The following is an 18,280-nucleotide window of genomic DNA, read 5'->3' as shown; positions in this document are numbered from 1 at the left end:
CCATGTTTCTACTCACAACTGGGTTCTGCCCTCCAGGCCATGGCAGACTCTGGGAGAGAGTGCCCAGGAGTCAGTAAATGAGAGCAGAGGCTGTGGGGAGCCCAGACAGAATGGTAGATGCTTGTTTGTGGTGCCAAGGTTTAAAAAAGCTAGAGCAGGCATTGACTTGGAGGACAGAAATGAAGAAGTACGTGGGAGGACAGGGAAGTGAGGGGCAAATGCATGCCAGAGCACAAAGGGAGGGAGCAAGATGTAGGCAGGTGCAGTCATGGGGTCCAGGCCTCACGCCAAGACTCAGGTCATCTGATGTTGCTCTTTGCATGAGGACCCAGCCTGCTTTGCCCAGTCCCAGATTGCCCTTTGTGGAGCTAGATGGGGCCATTTACTCTGCCAGCACAGGCAGTGAAGTTCTGGACACTCATTTACAATCTGCAACCCAAATGTCAAAGAACGGTTTATCCTTCCTAGAATCCCAAGTATTATAAAGGAAAGCTATGCTATTTGTGGAAGACAAATAAGACTTCTTTCTCTGGGTATTAGAGTAAAAGAATGGCATTTTAGAATACTGTCTTTCCTTCATGTGGTTCTTTGTGGTTAAGAACATACATACTTATGTCATTTCATCCTTACAAAAGCCTTATGAATTGGATGAAGTGGATTTTCTTATTCCAGTCTTACAGTAGAAGGAACCTTAGGGTCAGAGAGGTTAAGTGAGTAGTCTAAGGTTTCATGGCTAGAGTTTGAAGGAACCAAGCATGACTCACCAAGTCTTTCGCCTCCTCATCTTTTCTCTCCAATGTATCAGGCACCTTTTCCAGCATTATTGGAGATGACCCTTTTGTTTTTTAAGTTTTACTTTAAGTTCTGGGATACATGTGCAGAACATACAGGTTTGTTACATGGGTATACATGTACCATGGCAGTTTGCTACACCTATCAACCCATCATCTAGGTTTTAAGCCCCACATGTATTAGGTATTTGTCCTAATGCTCTCCATCCCCTTGTCCCCAACCCACTGACAGGCCCTAGTGTGTGATGTTCCCCTCCCTGTGTCCATGTGTTCTCATTGTTCAACTCCCACTTATGAGTGAGAACGTGCAGGGTTTGGTTTTCTGTTCCTGTGTTAGTTTGCTGAGGATGATGGTTTCCTTGCAGAGGACAGGAACTCGTTCTTTTTTATGGCTGAATAGTATTCCATGGTGTATATGTGCCATTTTTTTCTTTATCCAGTCTATCATTGACGGGCATTTGGGTTGATTCCAAGTCTTTGCTATTGTAAATAGTGCTGCAGTAAACATATGTGTGCATATTTCTTTATAGTAGAATGAGTTATAGTCCTTCAGGTATATACCCAGTAATGGGATTGCTGGGTCAAATGGTATTTCTGGTTCTACATCCTTGAGGAATTGCCACACTGTCTTCCATAATGGTTGAACTAATTTACACTCCCACCAACAGTGTAAAAGTGTTCCTATTTCTCCACATCCTCTCCAGCATCTGTTGTTTCTTGACTATTTAATGATTGCCATTCTAACTGGTGTGAGATGGTATCTCATTGTGGTTTTGATTTGCATTTCTCTAATGACCAGTGATGACAAGCTTTTTTTCATATGTTTGTTGGCTGCCTAAATGTCTTTTTTTGAGAAGTGTCTTTTATATCCTTCGCCCACTCTTTGATGGGGTTTTTTTTTTTTCTTGTAAATTTTTTTAAGTTCTTTGTAGATTCTGGATATCAGACCTTTGTCCAATGGATAGATTGCAAAAATTTTCTCCCGTTCCGTAGGTTGCCTGTTCACTCTTTAGGTTGCCTGTAGTTTCTTTTGCTGTGCAGAAACTCTTTAGTTTAATTAGATTCTATTTATCAATTTTGGCTTTTGTTGCAATTGCTTTTTGTACTTTAGGCACAAAGTCTTTGCCCATGCCTGTGTCCTGAATGGTATTTCCTAGGTTTTCTTCTAGGGTTTTTATGGTTTTAGGTTTTACATTTAAGTCTTTAATCCATCTTGAGTTAATTTTTGTATAAGGTGTAAGGAAGGGGTCCAGTTTCAGTTTTCTGCATATGGCTAGCCAGTTTTCCCAACACCATTTATTACACAGGGAATCCTTTCCCCATTGTTTTTGTCAGGTTTGTTGAAGATCAAATGGTTGTAGATGTGTGGTGTTATTTCTGGGTTCTCTGTTCTGTTCTATTGGTCTATATAGCTGTTTTGGTACCAGTACCATGCTGTTTGGGTTACTGTAGCCTTGTAGTACAGTTTGAAGTCAGGTAGCATGATGCCTCCAGCTTTGTTCTTTTAGCTTAGGATTGTCTTGTTTGTACAGGCTCTTTTTTGGTTCCATATGAAATTTAAAGTAGTTTTTTTCTAATTCTGTGAAGAAAGTCAATGGTAGCTTGATGGGAATAGCATTGAATCTATAAATTACTTTGGGCAGTATGGCTATTTTCACGATATTGATTCTTCCTATCCATGATCATGGAAAGTTTTTCCATTTATTTGTGTCCTCTCTTATTTCCTTGAGCAGTGGTTTGTAGTTCTCCTTGAAGAGGTCCTTCACATCCCTTGAAATCTGTGTTCCTAGATATTTTATTCTCTTTGTAGCATTTGTGAATGGGAGCTCACTCATGATTTGGCTCTCTGCTTGTCTATTATTGGTGTATAGGAAGACCCATTTTTTAATGGGTAAGTTTTTCAAGTAAACTTTTACAACAAATCTTTGCATTTAACTGTTGCCTTTTTAACAGAAAAGTTTCTAAGGCATGCTATATAAATTCAAAACCTCTTATATGTAATTACATTTTTAACTTTTTATTGCTGAGAGCTGTCATTAGTATAATCAAGTATCGCACAATACTGCAGATGAGGATGCTGTGGAAAATTGGAAAATTGACATTTTTGCCTATGTTTCTGATGTCAGTTTGTTTTTGGGATCATTTGCTTCTTTTGCATAAAATTTTCTTCCTTCCTTGAATGGAGACATGCATGTGCACACACATAGGTAAACACATGTATGCACATATGTATTGTTCCTGTAGTGTGGAGTCACCGGGGCCATGCAGGTGGCTGGTTGCCTTCTTCAACTGTAAGCCTTTCCGCCTTCTGCCTCCACTCCCCTGGTCCGCTCTGCCTTCAGGGCATCACTGTTAACTGGTGTGTGAACCCTGTCTTCAGCATCATTGCTAGTGCCCTCCTTTGGCTTTTACTTTTCCATTTTTCTTGATTCTTCTCCCTACCTCCCTTCTTCCACCCTCTTCACTCCCATTCCCAACACACATGCAATACACTGAATTGTTATGGGTCCTTTGACTGACCTTTTAGAGTCGTTGCTAACTTGTCATAATTCTTACCTGCAGGTCAACTGGATAGTCAGAGCATGACTAAGACTTCCATAGGAGTAAATCTTTTGTTATTGCCTAGATTTTGTTTCACCACATAGATAATTATTTTCTTTATTTTCATCTTCAGCAATATTTTAGATGTGTGCCTTTTTTATTGTGCTTTTGCAATTTCTAATTATATTTTTATCTGTATATATAACAAGACCATAAACATAATGAAAGTTAAGACTGTGTCTCTTTCCTCATGTTTCTTGAATAAAGGGAATTACTGAATGAATGATGCCTGGCCATATCAGAAATCTAATCATTAAATAACTGAGGGCTTACTTTATACAAGCTATTGATTCTGCAAATAAATACCTTTCTTCTTTTTTTTTTTTTTTTTGTCTCGCTCTGTCGCCCAGGCTGGAGTGCAGTGGCGCAATCTCCACTCACTGCAAGCTCTGCCTCCCAGGTTCACGCCATTCTCCTGCCTCAGCCTCCCGAGTAGCTGGGACTACAGGCGCCCACCACCACACCTGGCTAATTTTTTGTATTTTTAGTAGAGTCGGGGTTTCACCATGTTAGCCAGGATGGTCTCGATCTCCTGACCTCGTGATCCGCCTGCCTTGGCCTCCCAAAGTGCTGGGATTACAGGCATGAGCCACTGCACCTGGCCATAAATACCTTTCTTAACTCTTCAAATAAAATTCATATATATTTGTTATTTTCAGGATTATTTCAATTCATGAGAAGTTATCTAATCTTGCTCAAATAGCTGAACTATCATTGCCAGCAGCTCCTGAAATTACCTCAAATGAAAACATATATGAAATAGAAGTGGAAGAGGAATCAGTTGATAATGAAATGGAAGTAAGTTGTTAAATAATGGAAAATGACATTGCTATAGATTATCTTTTATATCCTCAAAGCAGAACTATGTAACTGGACTTAAACTCTGTAATTCTTCTGCCTCTAGTTTATTCAGAGTACGAGACATGACTCAACTTTTTGACACATATGTAGTGTGTCTTCTGAAGGTCTGAAGGTCTTCTAAGCATGCGAATTACAAGAATTTGATGGTGAATGAACACAAACCAATCCAGATAAATCGTTCAGCTATAGCTGTGAATCCTAAGAAATAATGCTTTGTGACTTTGCAATATTCCTTTTATCTTTTTTCACTCTAAGTCTATTAAACACTTTTATTTCCCAAATAATATGTGAAGAAAAACTAGAAAATATAGATAAGCATATTTTTTCAGACTTTTTATATTATATATATTTTTCTAACAAAAAAGGCTATTATCTATGTAGTATGCTATTAAGTCTGATCACACAGCTGAGTTGTTTTTCTGATGACCGATGTTTGTGTTTTGGAGGAGATGGGAGTTTTCTGTCCCCTCCTGAGTTCTGAGTTCTCCTGGGGCACAGAAGACAGTTATATGGAGACCAAAATGTCAGCATCATTACTGATAAAGCTGATTCGTGAACTTGGCTTTAGGTCTATGGCCAAATGAGCACATTAATATTTTACCCTTGAATAGCCAGACTTGCCCACCTAGTCATGCAGTCATCTGGCACACCTGTGTAACCACAGGGTTTCCCCATTTCCCTTCTGCCCCACTCTAGCTTACTGCATGGAGAGCAGAGAATTATAGTTCTGTAGGTAGGGTGCCTCCAAAAAGTATAAACAAAGCCCAGAAGGGGCTGAGCCTAGCATGCTCTGTTGCTTTTCCCAAACTCACTGATGAGATAAGTCACTCTACTCTTTTGTGGGTAAATCCGAAAGAAGCTGGAAGTGTCTTGCCTTCTTTGGGAGAGATATGGAAATTCCTTACCCTTTATGGAAATGAGAAGGGTAGGGAATATATGTTCTCCCCTAATTACCTGTTCTTTAAATTACCATCTGTAACTTAATTTCTTGAGAGATGTATTCTGTACTTATTGTAGCTGTTTAAAAGATAGATCTAAATGGCTTAAAACAAAAAAAGACAATCTGCTGCCCAACCTCTGCTCACTCCACAATTCTGCTCTGTAGAGGCAACCACTTTCCACTTTTAGCTGGTGCTTTTGTTATTTGCTTTCACATCTACAAATAATATTCAGTATCAGTCATGAAAGATGGGGTAATGAAAAGCCTCCAAATCTGAGTGAGTCAGCTGGGGACCTGCTTCATGTCTACTCATGCCAGCATCCAGGTGGGTGGTGCATTCATCATGGAACATCACCAGTCACTGTGACAGGAGGGAAAGAAGGGGGCACATTACACACTGGCTCATGAAACTTCCATCATATCACTTCCACTAACAGTTCGTTCATTAGCCAAATAGTTTATATGCTGTGCCAACAATCGTGCCACCATTTTGGAAGACAGAAAGCCAGACAAAATGATGAGTCATGCTGAAAGCCAGAAATTATTGTTTTTTCTGGAGGTATCAATTTTAGACAGTATGTATTGATTCCCTGTCTGATATATATGGATTTAGCTCACTTATACTTCTCCCCAACTTCTTCTTTTCCCTTCTCTTCTATATATTGTTACCTCACAAAATTTAATTAAATCAATATTCAGTGTTATGACCCTGTAAATGATGTTCACAGCTGAGTCAAGTAGTGCACTATAGTTATTTTCCTTTCTTTTGTGTTTGAATTTTTCTTGACTTGTCTTTTTATGTTTTCTCAGTCATTGCATCAGAACTTTCATATGTTCATCCATAGATTTTTTTACTCAAGTATTCATATTTATCAAATAATGTCTCAAACACATTTTCCTCTGGAGCCTCCCACCTTCCTGTTCCAGTTAAAGACTGAATGCTCTCATGCCTGCTGCATAGCTCTGCTTCTGGGCCCTCCTTGTGACACTTTTTGGGTTGAGTTCCCAGCTACTTGGGTCCCAGCCTCACTTTTCCACAACTCTTGCCTACAAAACAAAGTTTATTCATCATTTCTTCATTCAACATCTTTTGCATGCCTCCTACTTGCCATGGCATGGGAATCGGGGATGAGCAAGACACAGAGAGAGCCCTTAGGAGCTTATGGTCTCATGAGAGCAATGAGAGATGCAGACTCTTGCCTCACTCTGCTGATATCAGAGCAGAGGAAGCACTTAATTCTACCCATCTCTCTTGCTTTTAGGATCTTCACTTTATTTTTTGTCTAGTATATCTTTTTGACTTAAATCATTTTATGCTAGGAATATCTAATTGGGTGTCAGTAACAAAATATTTTTAGTTCTGAAAGAATATTAGTGGTTTGGCTTTGTTTTCTTGTTTACCTCATCTATACACTTCCATTATGTGAAAATGTAGAAGTCAGCAACTTTCCTGATATTTAGAAGATACTTCTTGGCATTTTGAGTTTGAATTCATCAGTAGAGTGAATGAATGCATTTTTCATTATTGTAAAAGCAGCAAGCCTAACCGTAAGAGAATCTACTGTGCAAGTACAGTTAGCCTTTGCAAAATGCCACTTTTCAGCATTTATGACTTCTGTGCTCTATGCCTGGGTATATCATGGGGCAGATGTCTTAGAATTTTGGTTGAACATCCATTTCGGTGTCCTCCAATGTTGCAACATGAATTATGATGCTTAATGATGTACTGAGTGCTTATAATCAATCCCTCAATATATCAGATAGCTCAAACTATCTCAAACTTGGGAGGTTTTATAGCTATAGCTGTAGATATAGGTTTATTTTATAAAGTGCATGATTGCCCTTTCATGTCTATTTCCAAAAAGAATTCAGCTCTCTATTTTTATACTTCTTTTGTAGAATACCTACAATGACAATTTTTAAGCCACATACCAGATTTACCATATTGCTATTTTTGAGCCATGGTCTAGAATATTCTTTGCTGAAATCGTCCCTAAATTCACTACTATATAGTTCATATTTGGAAAATGATTATTTTCCTCTGAACCCATTTTCAGCTTAGATTGTCTGAGGCAGGAGAATGGGCATCTGTCAGAGTAAGGATTCTAGATTGTACCCTCTGCCACTCAGCTTTACTACTGAAGGTCCGTCTCTTAGCTTTTCCTGGAGCTAATTTTCATCTCAACTCCAAAATGATCTTTTCATTCAAATCCTGCTCTGAGATGGAGAGACGGGCTCTTTGGGTGGACTGAGAGTCACCAAAACATCCTTGGTGGGCAGATGTAGGTATTAAATTCATCAAAACGAGCCCAGCATCTGAGTCAAGAGGTTGACTATAAATATAAACAAATAAGAAATAAATGAGGTCCAGGGTATGGTGGTGTCTGAAGATAAGTAGAGGGAGGAATCTACTTATCTACTTATCTACTGAAGATAAGTAGAGGGAGGACCTACCTTGCCTTAAGAAAGGCTTATGGCTTGCTTTCCTGTTCCAACTGAAATGGTGGGTGTGCCTGGGTCAACCCTCAAGTAGAACAAACTCTTTTCACTCTTGATGTTCTTCTTTGTGTTTTTGAATTTGTTTTATTCTCCAACCTAGAAAGTGTTTCTTCAGCTTTAACGTGGGGCATTTTAGATATTTTCTGGCTCTGTTCTATATATGGAAGAATGTCACCAGACAGAAGGAACACTAATATTCGTTTAGGTGAATTGGCAAGCAAATTAGCTCACAGCGTTTGAAAGTTGAGAAATGAAATTACATACAAATTTTTCTTTTTCCACAATACTAATGAGTACTTTATTAAAAAAAAAAAGCTCGATTCTGGATTGTATCAAATAAATTCTGTTGACTAAATCTGCTAGTTTGTTGTCATGACAACCTTCACATGGAGCTAATTAGAAGTTAAGTAGGACACTTCTAAAAGAGATCAATTCTGGTCTGGAATTGGACAGGATTTCATAGCTTCCATAATGTAATATATTTATTTCTATTAACAGTATAGATTGTTGGTGGGTTATTGAATATAAGGGTGAAGAAAATGTGTCCTTGATTGATACGGGGGGAAGGTAGTGAATCTTGTTTTCCTCTTCACTCCCTTTTATGTATTTCCCCCCAAAACCCTAGGGTCCAGAATAAGCCAAGAACTTCAGAACACATATATTAATTTAAGATGTATTGGGAGGGCTACAGAACAGGTGTTCCAATCACTGTTGGCTTGAAAACCTTGTGTGTCCTTTTTTCTAAAGTGAACAACACTGGCTCTGAATGGCTGAGTTATTTTAATCTGTCATTCACAGTTAACGGGAGTGTTCAGAGCCTGTCAGGTGTTCTAAAGCATATGGAAGATGCAAACCACCCTGATTTTAAGATGCATACACCTTATTTGGAATGATAGCATACTGATATGAAAAGTTTAAAATATGTTTGCCAAGTCACCTAAGGTTAGTTCAGCAAACATTTATGAAATGCCTGATTGTAAGACAATTAAAATTAATATATAGGGAGTATATCCCAACTATTAAAGTACTGTGAGAACACAAAGCAAGATACAATTGGAAATTAGCATCAATTCACAAATTCTTTTTGAGGAACTATTATGTGCAAACTATTTCCAGGCTTGAGGAGGTGAGAATATACAGAAATCAATATAACCAGGTCCCTGTCACAGAGGAGCTTAATCAATGTACGAGTATGGCCATAGGTACGCAGATGTCATTCCTAATGAGCCCAGCCACCCAGTAGCTCTGTCTTAAGAAAGTGTGGCAGTCAGTCTGATGTCCAAAACCATTGAAAATAATCTAAATCTTTCCAGTCTCTTATAGGAACATCCCAGGGGGAATCCTTTACAATACACAGAAAAGTTTCTCGTAAATCCTCTTTTTCCCAGCTGTCTTGCCCTCATAGCTCTCTGGCATCCATAGCAGCTCTCTAACATCTGTCTCATTTGGCTCAAACTCCTACACCTTTTCCTCCAACTCAGTCTACATAGAGATTTTTGTTTCTTTTCTCCTTCCCAGTCTGGCTCAGCAATTTATTATGTCGTTCAACTTAGTACCTCTGGCTTCTTCCAGTTTTCCTATTTCCCCATTATCTACATTCTGCACTGTATAGACAGGTAGAGTCGTAGAATCCTTCCTTCTTGGCAGTGGGGTTATTGATGCAAACTCTTCTAACTGATTGTATTTAAAGTCTCATTTACATAGATCGTGTGTGTGTGTGTGTGTGTGTGTGTGTGTGTGTGTGTGTGTGTAGAGAGAAAGTTGAGCTAGACTTTGTGCTTGCTTAAATAGCTCACACAGCATTTTCTAGCCCTTCTAGACTGAAATTAAGGCCATGTTTCCTTGCATCCCCAAATATCCTGTATTGGTTAGGCAATTAGCTGATTACTTGTCTCTTCCTCTCTCTTGACTGTGAATTCCTTTGCTCAGAGGGCTTATTCATCATTATATCGCCAATATCTAGCCCAGTAACTGAACCTTAGTGCTTCCTTAATAGTTTGTGAAACTTCTAGTTGGAGACCTGTGAAGAAAACTCATTCCAGACTGCGAATACAGCAAGAGATGAGATATGATGTCATGGAACTGAATCTCATATTCAGGGAACAATAAGACATCTGTTGTGGCAGAAGTACAGGGTGAATGTAGCGGGAGATGGCGCAGGAAGGCTGGGTGGAATTATGTGCTTCCTCTGCTCTGATCTCACCACCAAGTGCTGTAGGAGTCTGTCTCTCCAGTTGCCCTCACTAGGCCATGAACTCCTTATGGGCTCTCTGTGTTTTGTTCATCTCCTATTCCTCCTTCGTTGCCTATAGGAGGAATTTGATTGATGTTGAATGGATAAATGGTGAAAGGATTTTGTTCTGTAAGAGAGGGCTGTGGGAAAGCAGGGCTGGATCTTGAGGGCTAGGACAAGGTAGGGGCAGCACCTCACCTGGAAGGGCAGCTCATGATCCACCCTATGATTTGCCAAGACAATCATGGTGGCATGTGAAGGAGAGATGAGGGAAGCAAGAGTTTGGAGGCTGGAAAGCAACTTAGGAAGTTTTTTTCCCCCCACCCATATCATAGATGAAGGAAAATGATGATTTCAACTAAATCTAAGAATTGGCTTTAATATCTTGAAGTCACTCAGAGGGCCACTACTCATAGAAATAGCAGATGTTCTTTTTAAGGGAGAAGTGGCAAAGACTGAGCAAGGGTCATTCTGTGCCCTCCCAGCCCCTCGCTAGCTGCAGCACGCATGCATCCAACCGCTTTCTGGCTGGTACTGGTGAGCTCCCTGCCTTCCCATTCTTCATCTCTGTGGTAGCAAGGTCACACGAGGACTCACCATCCCAACCTCCAGTCAGCCAATTTCAGAACATGTGTATGCGGTTTACCTCAAGTAATGCCAGATTAAAAGGATGTCATTGAAGCAAAATTTCTGTTTGAAAAATGTTGAGCTGAAGCAGGGCAAGGCGTTTTTCAGGTAGCATTGCTCTCTTCATCTGTGATGTGAGTTGATTAATGACATAGACAGTGTCATTTTGTTTCATGGCTCTTAATGAAATCCTTAAAATAACCCATCATGCTGTTGTTGAAATCTTATTTAGACAGAAAGCATACCTTACCTAAGCACTCAATTGGAAAATACAGGTAAATAAGGGGTATATAGGAGTGGATGTGTGTTCCCCTCTATCTGGAAAAGTGGACCAGGGTCCTGGCAAGATCAGCACAGGACACTGGTGTACCCTGACTAGTGCTGGGTAGTCTGCCTGTCCTCCATCATTTTTAGACCCATAGAAGCTGGCCCACTTCTAGCCGTGATCACTTCCTACCCAAACTGTTTGAGTAGTGTCCTAGTTGATTTCTGTCTCTTTCCAGTGCAGTTCACTTTTAAACTGTGGTCAAATTATCTTTTCAAAGCAATCTCTACCATTATTCCCTCAGTCCAGTCCTGCTCTATTCTCTATACAATAAAATCCAAATTCCTTACTTTTACATGACCTGTTAACAATTTACTTCTCCAGTGAGAACTCTCACTGCCATGGTTCCTATACACACCTGCAATGAAGATCATATCACCATATCAGCAAATTCCTTGTGTTCCTTGAATGTCCCCTGTTCATTGCTTATGTATGGCTCTCCCCACCCTACCCGCCCCACAATGCCCTGGTCCCCAATCTCTACCAGTTGAAGTTGAACTATTTTTTCAAGGCTCAGTTCTTATGACCCTTCCTCCAGGGAAGTCTTCCATGTTTCTACTACTAAGAATTATTCTCTCCCACATCTAGGATCCTAGACCATGTCATAACTACCTGTGTTCTGAGCACATTCTGCTTGGTATTTTATTTAGTTGTATATGAATCTGTTTTTCTGAGTAATTATAAATATTGGGAGGAGAGGGTCTGTTTCTTCATCTTTGTGTTCCACAGCATCTAATATAATGCCTTGATTATATTTGTTAAATTGAATTATCTATGGTTTTAGAATCCTGAAATTTGGCCTTTTCCTTGTGTTTGCATTTGTTTAAACTTAGATATAATGGAGTTTTGGGGCTTTGAGTTCAGGTGTTGTTTGCTTTTTTATTTCAAGGTTTTAACCAGTATTGCTTAGTTATTTAAAAATTAATGCACTTTTATCATTTTAGTGTTCTAAATGCTGGTAAATGTGTGTGCATATATAAAATATATATAATATATTAATATATATTATTAATTTATATATTAATATGTTATGTTATATATTAATTTATATATTAATATATTGTGTTATATATTAATTTATATATTAATATATTATGTTATATATTTATATATTTATATATTATGTTATGTATTTATATATTAATATAGCATGTTATGTATTTATATATTAATATATCATGTTATATATTTATATATTAATATATCATGTTATATATTTATATATTAATATATTATGTTATATATTTATATATTAATATATTATGTTATATATTTATATGTTAATATATTATGTTATATATTAAATTATATATTAATATATTATGTTATATATTAAATTATATATTATATATTATATATATATATATTATGTTACATATTAAATTATATATTAATATATTATGTTACATATTAAATTATATATTAATATATTATGTTTTATATTAAATTATATATTAATATATTATGTTATATATTAAATTATATATTTATATATTATGTTATATATTAAATTATATATTTATATATTATGTTATTATTTATATATTATGTATTATATTATATATTAATTTATATATTTATTTATTATATGTAATATATTATATATTATATATTTATATATAATATATATCATGATATATATTATTATATAATATAATTAATATAATATATATTATAATATTTAATATATTAAATATTATATAATATAATTAATATAATATATTATATATTGTATTATATAATATGTAAATAATATATAGTATATATAATAATAATTACATATAATATATAATATATAGTATATATAATATATATTTATATATAATATATGGAAATAATATATAGTATATAATATATAAATTATATATATTATATATAATTTATATATAATATATTATATTAAATATAAATATATATTTAATATAATATATATTTAATATAAATATATATTATATTAAATATATGTTATATATATTATATTTATTATATATATTATTTTATATTATATTTATATTATATTATATTTATATATTATATAAATATTACATTCTATAATATATCATATGTTATATATTAAATATATAACATATAATATATAATATATTGCATATTATAATATATAAATTAATATATAATATAGAAATTAATACATAACACAATATATTAATATATAAATTAATATATAACACAATATATTAATATATTATATAATGTATAAGTTAATATATAACACAATATATTAACATATTGTATAATATATAATTATATATAATACATATACATATTAATATATATACATTTAATATATTAATATATGATTATATATTATATATTATATAATTAATATATAATATATAATTAAATAATATATAATTATCTATTATATAATTAAATTATATAATTATATATTATATATTAATTATATATTTATATTATATAAATATCTAATTATATATAATTAATATATAATTAGATATTTATATAATATAAATATCTAATTTTTATGTGAAAAGTCTACTTTGTCATATTTAATGCCTGCATAATGGTTTCTTTTATGTATTTGTTGTGTCAGGTGCCATTTACATAGCTAGATCTTTATTGATGGGTCCTGCAGTTGACTGATCCTAGTATATACATATTTCATTCTTCTAATTCTAATTAATATATCTAATTATATATTAATTGTATATAATATATAATATATAACTATATATTAATTGTATATAATATATAATATATAATTATATATTATATATTATATATATTATCAGAAAAGCAAGTTTTTGCTTCCTTCAGTACCAGACACTGGCAACATTGTGAAGTAGGCATAGTTAATCTCTGACAATTACGTAGTTATGACTTCTTCAGTTGTAAGTGAGGAAAAAACTACTTACACTAACTGAAGTCAATTAGGTTTGGTAGGGAGGTAGTGTTTGTCAGGATGAGTTGAGTATGGTCACGCATAGACAAAGACTGGAACCTGAAACAGTGGACTCACAGAAATTTGAACTGGCGAATCAGGAGCCAAGACTGTGCTCAGTCCTGCAGGTGGCGTGAGTTCTCACTCATCTCCATCTTCTCCTCTGTCTTCTCCCACATTGGCCTAATGGCTGCCTTCTCCAACTCCACATCTGGACCGTTCAGCTCATGCGGTCAATACTGATTGTATGTCTCTTCTGTTGTTCTTCCTTACATGAAATCATATGATAGGGAATCTGACAGATTCAACCTGTCTATGGGTAGGTCCCTTGTGGATTGGGTGTCCACATATGAACATGGCTGCATCCATGCAGCAGGGCTAGTGTCATCATGCTATTGACTCTCTTCCTTTTCATTCACTCTTCCCCTGTCTTCCATAATTCCCAGTCATTCTTCTCTGCTGCAAGCCCTTTCAGGGATCTGAAACTCTTCATTCCAGGGCTCTCTTCTCAGAAGAAAAGTAATTTTTCAAAACCTTATTTAGAAAAATAATTATTTTCAAAATCTTATTTTGTACAGTTAGATACAATTCAAAAGAGCCTAATTACTTACTTAAGGCGTTATGACTTCTGAGTGCTCTGTCTTATCCTGGGAACAAAGGTTAGGTAATGATCAAGAAAAGACAAATGAAATAGTTTATAATTAAATAGGTAATATTTAGGTTTCTAATAATATCAACCTCACTGTATTACTATCTTCTTATTTCTAGGACATGATTATTCAATGTTGCTCTGAAATAGCATCTCTGTTTTTGAATGATAAAGAGCCAACACCACTATCCGAGGTATGCATTTCTCCTTTAAAATTGTATCTAATTCACTCACAAGTATTATTGCTATGAAATGGAAATATAGAAAACATCTAATTGTAAGTATCAAGGGCCTAACCCTCCTTATTAATTTGAAAAAGTGATAAACATGAGTTTACAATAACACGTTATTTTGGTTAAAAAAATTCTGTGTTCAAAAAACATTCAACTAATACAAAGAACTATAAAGAGGATAATTTTTAAAGTCACCTCAAATCTACCATTCACAGAATAACCCCTATTAACATTTAGAGTATATCTAGAATTTTCCCTATGTACAGATAAACTTCACAATTTTTATATCAATGGTATCATACTTTACCTGTATTCTGTCACTTGCTTTTTTCATCGAATAATAATTTTATGGATAAATTTTTATGTGAAAAGTCTACTTTGTCATATTTAATGCCTGCATAATGGTTTCTTTTATGTATTTGTTGTGTCAGGTGCCATTTACATAGCTAGATCTTTATTGATGGGTCCTGCAGTTGACTGATCCTAGTATATACATATTTCATTCTTCTGTATTACCTCTTCAGAGTTAATTCTTAGGGATTGGATTTGGAGTAAAAAAGTATATGTACATTTTTATTATAAAATATATATAATATAAAATTTAAAGTTTTAACCATTTTAAGTGTACAGTTCAGTGGCCTTAAGTATATTCACAATGTTGTGCAACCGTCACCACTGTCTGTCACTGTCCAGAACTTTTTCATCATTCCAAATAGAAACTTTGTATCCATTAAACAATAATTCCTCAATTCCTCCTCCCCGACAACTCCAGCTCCTGGTAACCTCTATTCTACTTTCTGTCTCTACAAATTTGTCTATTCTAGAGACCTCATATTAGAATCATCCAATATTTGTCCTTTAGTGTCTGGCTTATTTCACTTAGCATAATGTTTTCAAAGTTATCCGCGTTGTAACATGTCCTAGTATTTTATTCCTTCTTAAGATTGACTAATATTCCATTGCATGTATATACCACTTTTCTTCATGGATTTACCTGTTACTGGACATTTGGGTTGTTTCCACTTTTGGCTATTGTAAGTAATATTGCTATGAACATTAGTGTACAAATCTAAAGCCTTGATTTCAGATCTTTAGCGCAATTGCTGAATCATATGGTAATTCTATGTTTAACCTTTCGAAGCACTTCCAGACAGTTTTCCTGAGCAGTTGTACAATTTTATGCTACCACCAACAATGCATAGAGGTTCCAGTTTCTCTGCATTCTCTCCAAGACTGTTTATTTTCTGTTTGTGTGTGTGCTTAATAGTAGTCATCCTAGTGGGTGTGAAGTGGTATCTTATCGTGATTTTGATTTGCATTTCCTTAATGACTAATGATGTTGAGCATCGTTTCATGGGCTTATTGACCATTTGCGTATCTTCTTTAGATAAATATCTCTTCAATTATTCACCCATTTTAAAATTGGTATATACATTTTGATATATTACAGCAAATTAATCCTCCAGAAATGTGGCACCAACATTTCTCTCCTATCAATAGTAGATGAGAGGACCATTTACCCACATATTCATCTCTACTAGTTTTCTGGGTTTGTTTTTTGTTTTTCTTGAGATGGAATCTTGCTCTGTCACCCAGGCTGGAGTGCAGTGGTGTAATCTTGGTTCACTGCAACCTCCACTTGCTGGGTTCAAGTGATTCTCCTGCCTCAGCCTCTCGAGTAGCTGGGACTACAGGCAAGCGCCCCACACCTGGCTAATTTTTTTTTTTAGTAGCAATAGGGTTTCACCATGTTGACCAGGCTGGTCTTGTACTTCTGACCTCAAGTGATCTGCCTGCCTTGGTTTCCCAAAGTGCTGGGATTACAGGTGTGAGCTGCTGAGCCCAGCCCATCTACACTAGTTTTCCTCTTCCTCTTCTAATGGTTGAAAGCGTGACAAGTGAAAAATAGTATATCATTATTGTATTTTTATTGTTAGTAAGGCTAAGTATAGTTCTTGTGTTGGTTGGCATTCGTGTTTCTCCTTTAGCAAAATGGTATTTATTCATTTAGTCAGTTCACAGATGTTTAGAAGAACTATCTCTGTGTCAGAAACTCCTTTCTGTGCATTGAAGAGCTAGCTGTGAACCAGCAACAAAGATTCCACTCTCCTAGAGCTACTATTTTCGTGGCAAGAAATAGACAGTAAAGAAATCGATAAACGAGATAATTTTAGATTTTGTTAAGTGCTATGTAGGAAGAAAACAGAGTGATATGTTAGAGTAGGGGTCAGCAAACTATAGCCTATGAGCTGTATCTGGTGACTGCCTGTTTTATAAATAAAGTTTTATTGGACACAGCCTTGTTAATTCATTTACTTATGATCTATAGTTGCTTTCACACTACAAAAGCAGAGTTGGCTAATTTTGGCATAGACTGTATGGCCTACAAAGCCTAACTTATTTATTATCTCACCCTTTACAGAAAAGGTTTGCTGGTCCCTGTGACAGAGAGTGACAGGGAATGGGGTCACAGCTTAGACAGGGTGGTCAGGGAAGACTGAAGACTTCTCCGAGGAAGTGACATTTGAAGTAAGACCTGAAATATTATACTGTATTTTTCCCATTAGTTCATTAGCTTCCTGGGGGCAGAGGTGATGCTATCTTCATCTTTGAGTTCTTACAGTGCTTTGTACACCACATCTCTTGGTCATTGATTCTTGAATTGAATTGAATTTCCTTTCGTTTTGAACATCTGAAATTTAATCTTTGCTCCACTTATTCATTTGGCCATTTATGTCCTTTTCCCACTGTTTAAACAGGGAACTTAATTGTTTATTATGGAAATGTAGAGACTTACTGTGGTAGACCACTGATAATAAAATCAAGCTTAAGTCTAATTTTGGATAAATTGTGGTTAAAAATAGGTCTCATCTTGAATTGTGACTCCCACAATTCCCATGTTTCATGAGAGGAACCCAGTGGGAGGTAATTGAATCATGGGGGTGGTTCTTTCCCATGCTGTTCTCCCGATAGTGAATAAGTCTCATGAGATCTGGTGGTTTTAAAAATGGGAGTTTCCCTGCATGAGCCCTCTCTCTTTGCCTGCTGTCATCCATGTAAGACATGACTTGCTCCTCCTTGCCTTCCACCATGATTGTGAGGCCTCCCTGGGGAACAATAAGTTCTTTAAAGCTTTTTCTTTTGTAAAAATATATATATATATATGTTATAAAAAAGAATTTGTTATAATAAAATGTATGATTTATAATGTCAATAGGCCTTGGTTTCTGACAGGTCTAGGTTGGAATCTCAGCCTTGAGTCTTGTTAGTTGTGTGAACTTGGGCAAGTTATTTAACTTCTCTAAGCCTCAGTTTTCTCATATGTAAAAAAGTACAAATTCCAACCTCTCACAGTTGTTGTGAAGATTAAAGTAGATAATGTATTTTCAGTATTTGTCATAAGGCCTAGTAAAAATAATTGTTTAGGAAATATTAGCTATATAATAATCATCATCATCACTATTATCATCATCCTCACTATGGTTTTACCCTCCATGTGTGAATTCTTCATCCCCTAGTCAACTAGTTTTAAGAACAATTTTAGAATCCAAGTTTGTTTTGAAATATTTATAGAAAAGGAAAGGACAAATGTTAAAGGTAT

General features: G+C 35.4%; 1 protein-coding gene across 1 annotated transcript in view; it reads left to right on the top strand.

Moving 5' to 3' along the window:
- Positions 1 to 18,280, top strand: part of CFAP54 (cilia and flagella associated protein 54) — a 382,051-nt gene that overhangs the window by 320,477 nt on the left and 43,294 nt on the right. The window contains exons 66-67 of the mRNA XM_030819793.1: positions 4,052 to 4,190; positions 14,566 to 14,640. Coding sequence (XP_030675653.1) covers positions 4,052 to 4,190; positions 14,566 to 14,640 — 214 coding nt within the window. The remainder of the gene's footprint in view (positions 1 to 4,051; positions 4,191 to 14,565; positions 14,641 to 18,280) is intronic.

This window comes from Nomascus leucogenys, chromosome 10, assembly GCF_006542625.1.
Source record: "Nomascus leucogenys isolate Asia chromosome 10, Asia_NLE_v1, whole genome shotgun sequence".
In the NCBI taxonomy this organism is placed as follows: Eukaryota; Metazoa; Chordata; class Mammalia; order Primates; family Hylobatidae; genus Nomascus; species Nomascus leucogenys.
The sequence above is the reverse complement of the archived record's forward strand: the minus strand, read 5'-3'. Positions and strand labels throughout refer to the sequence as shown.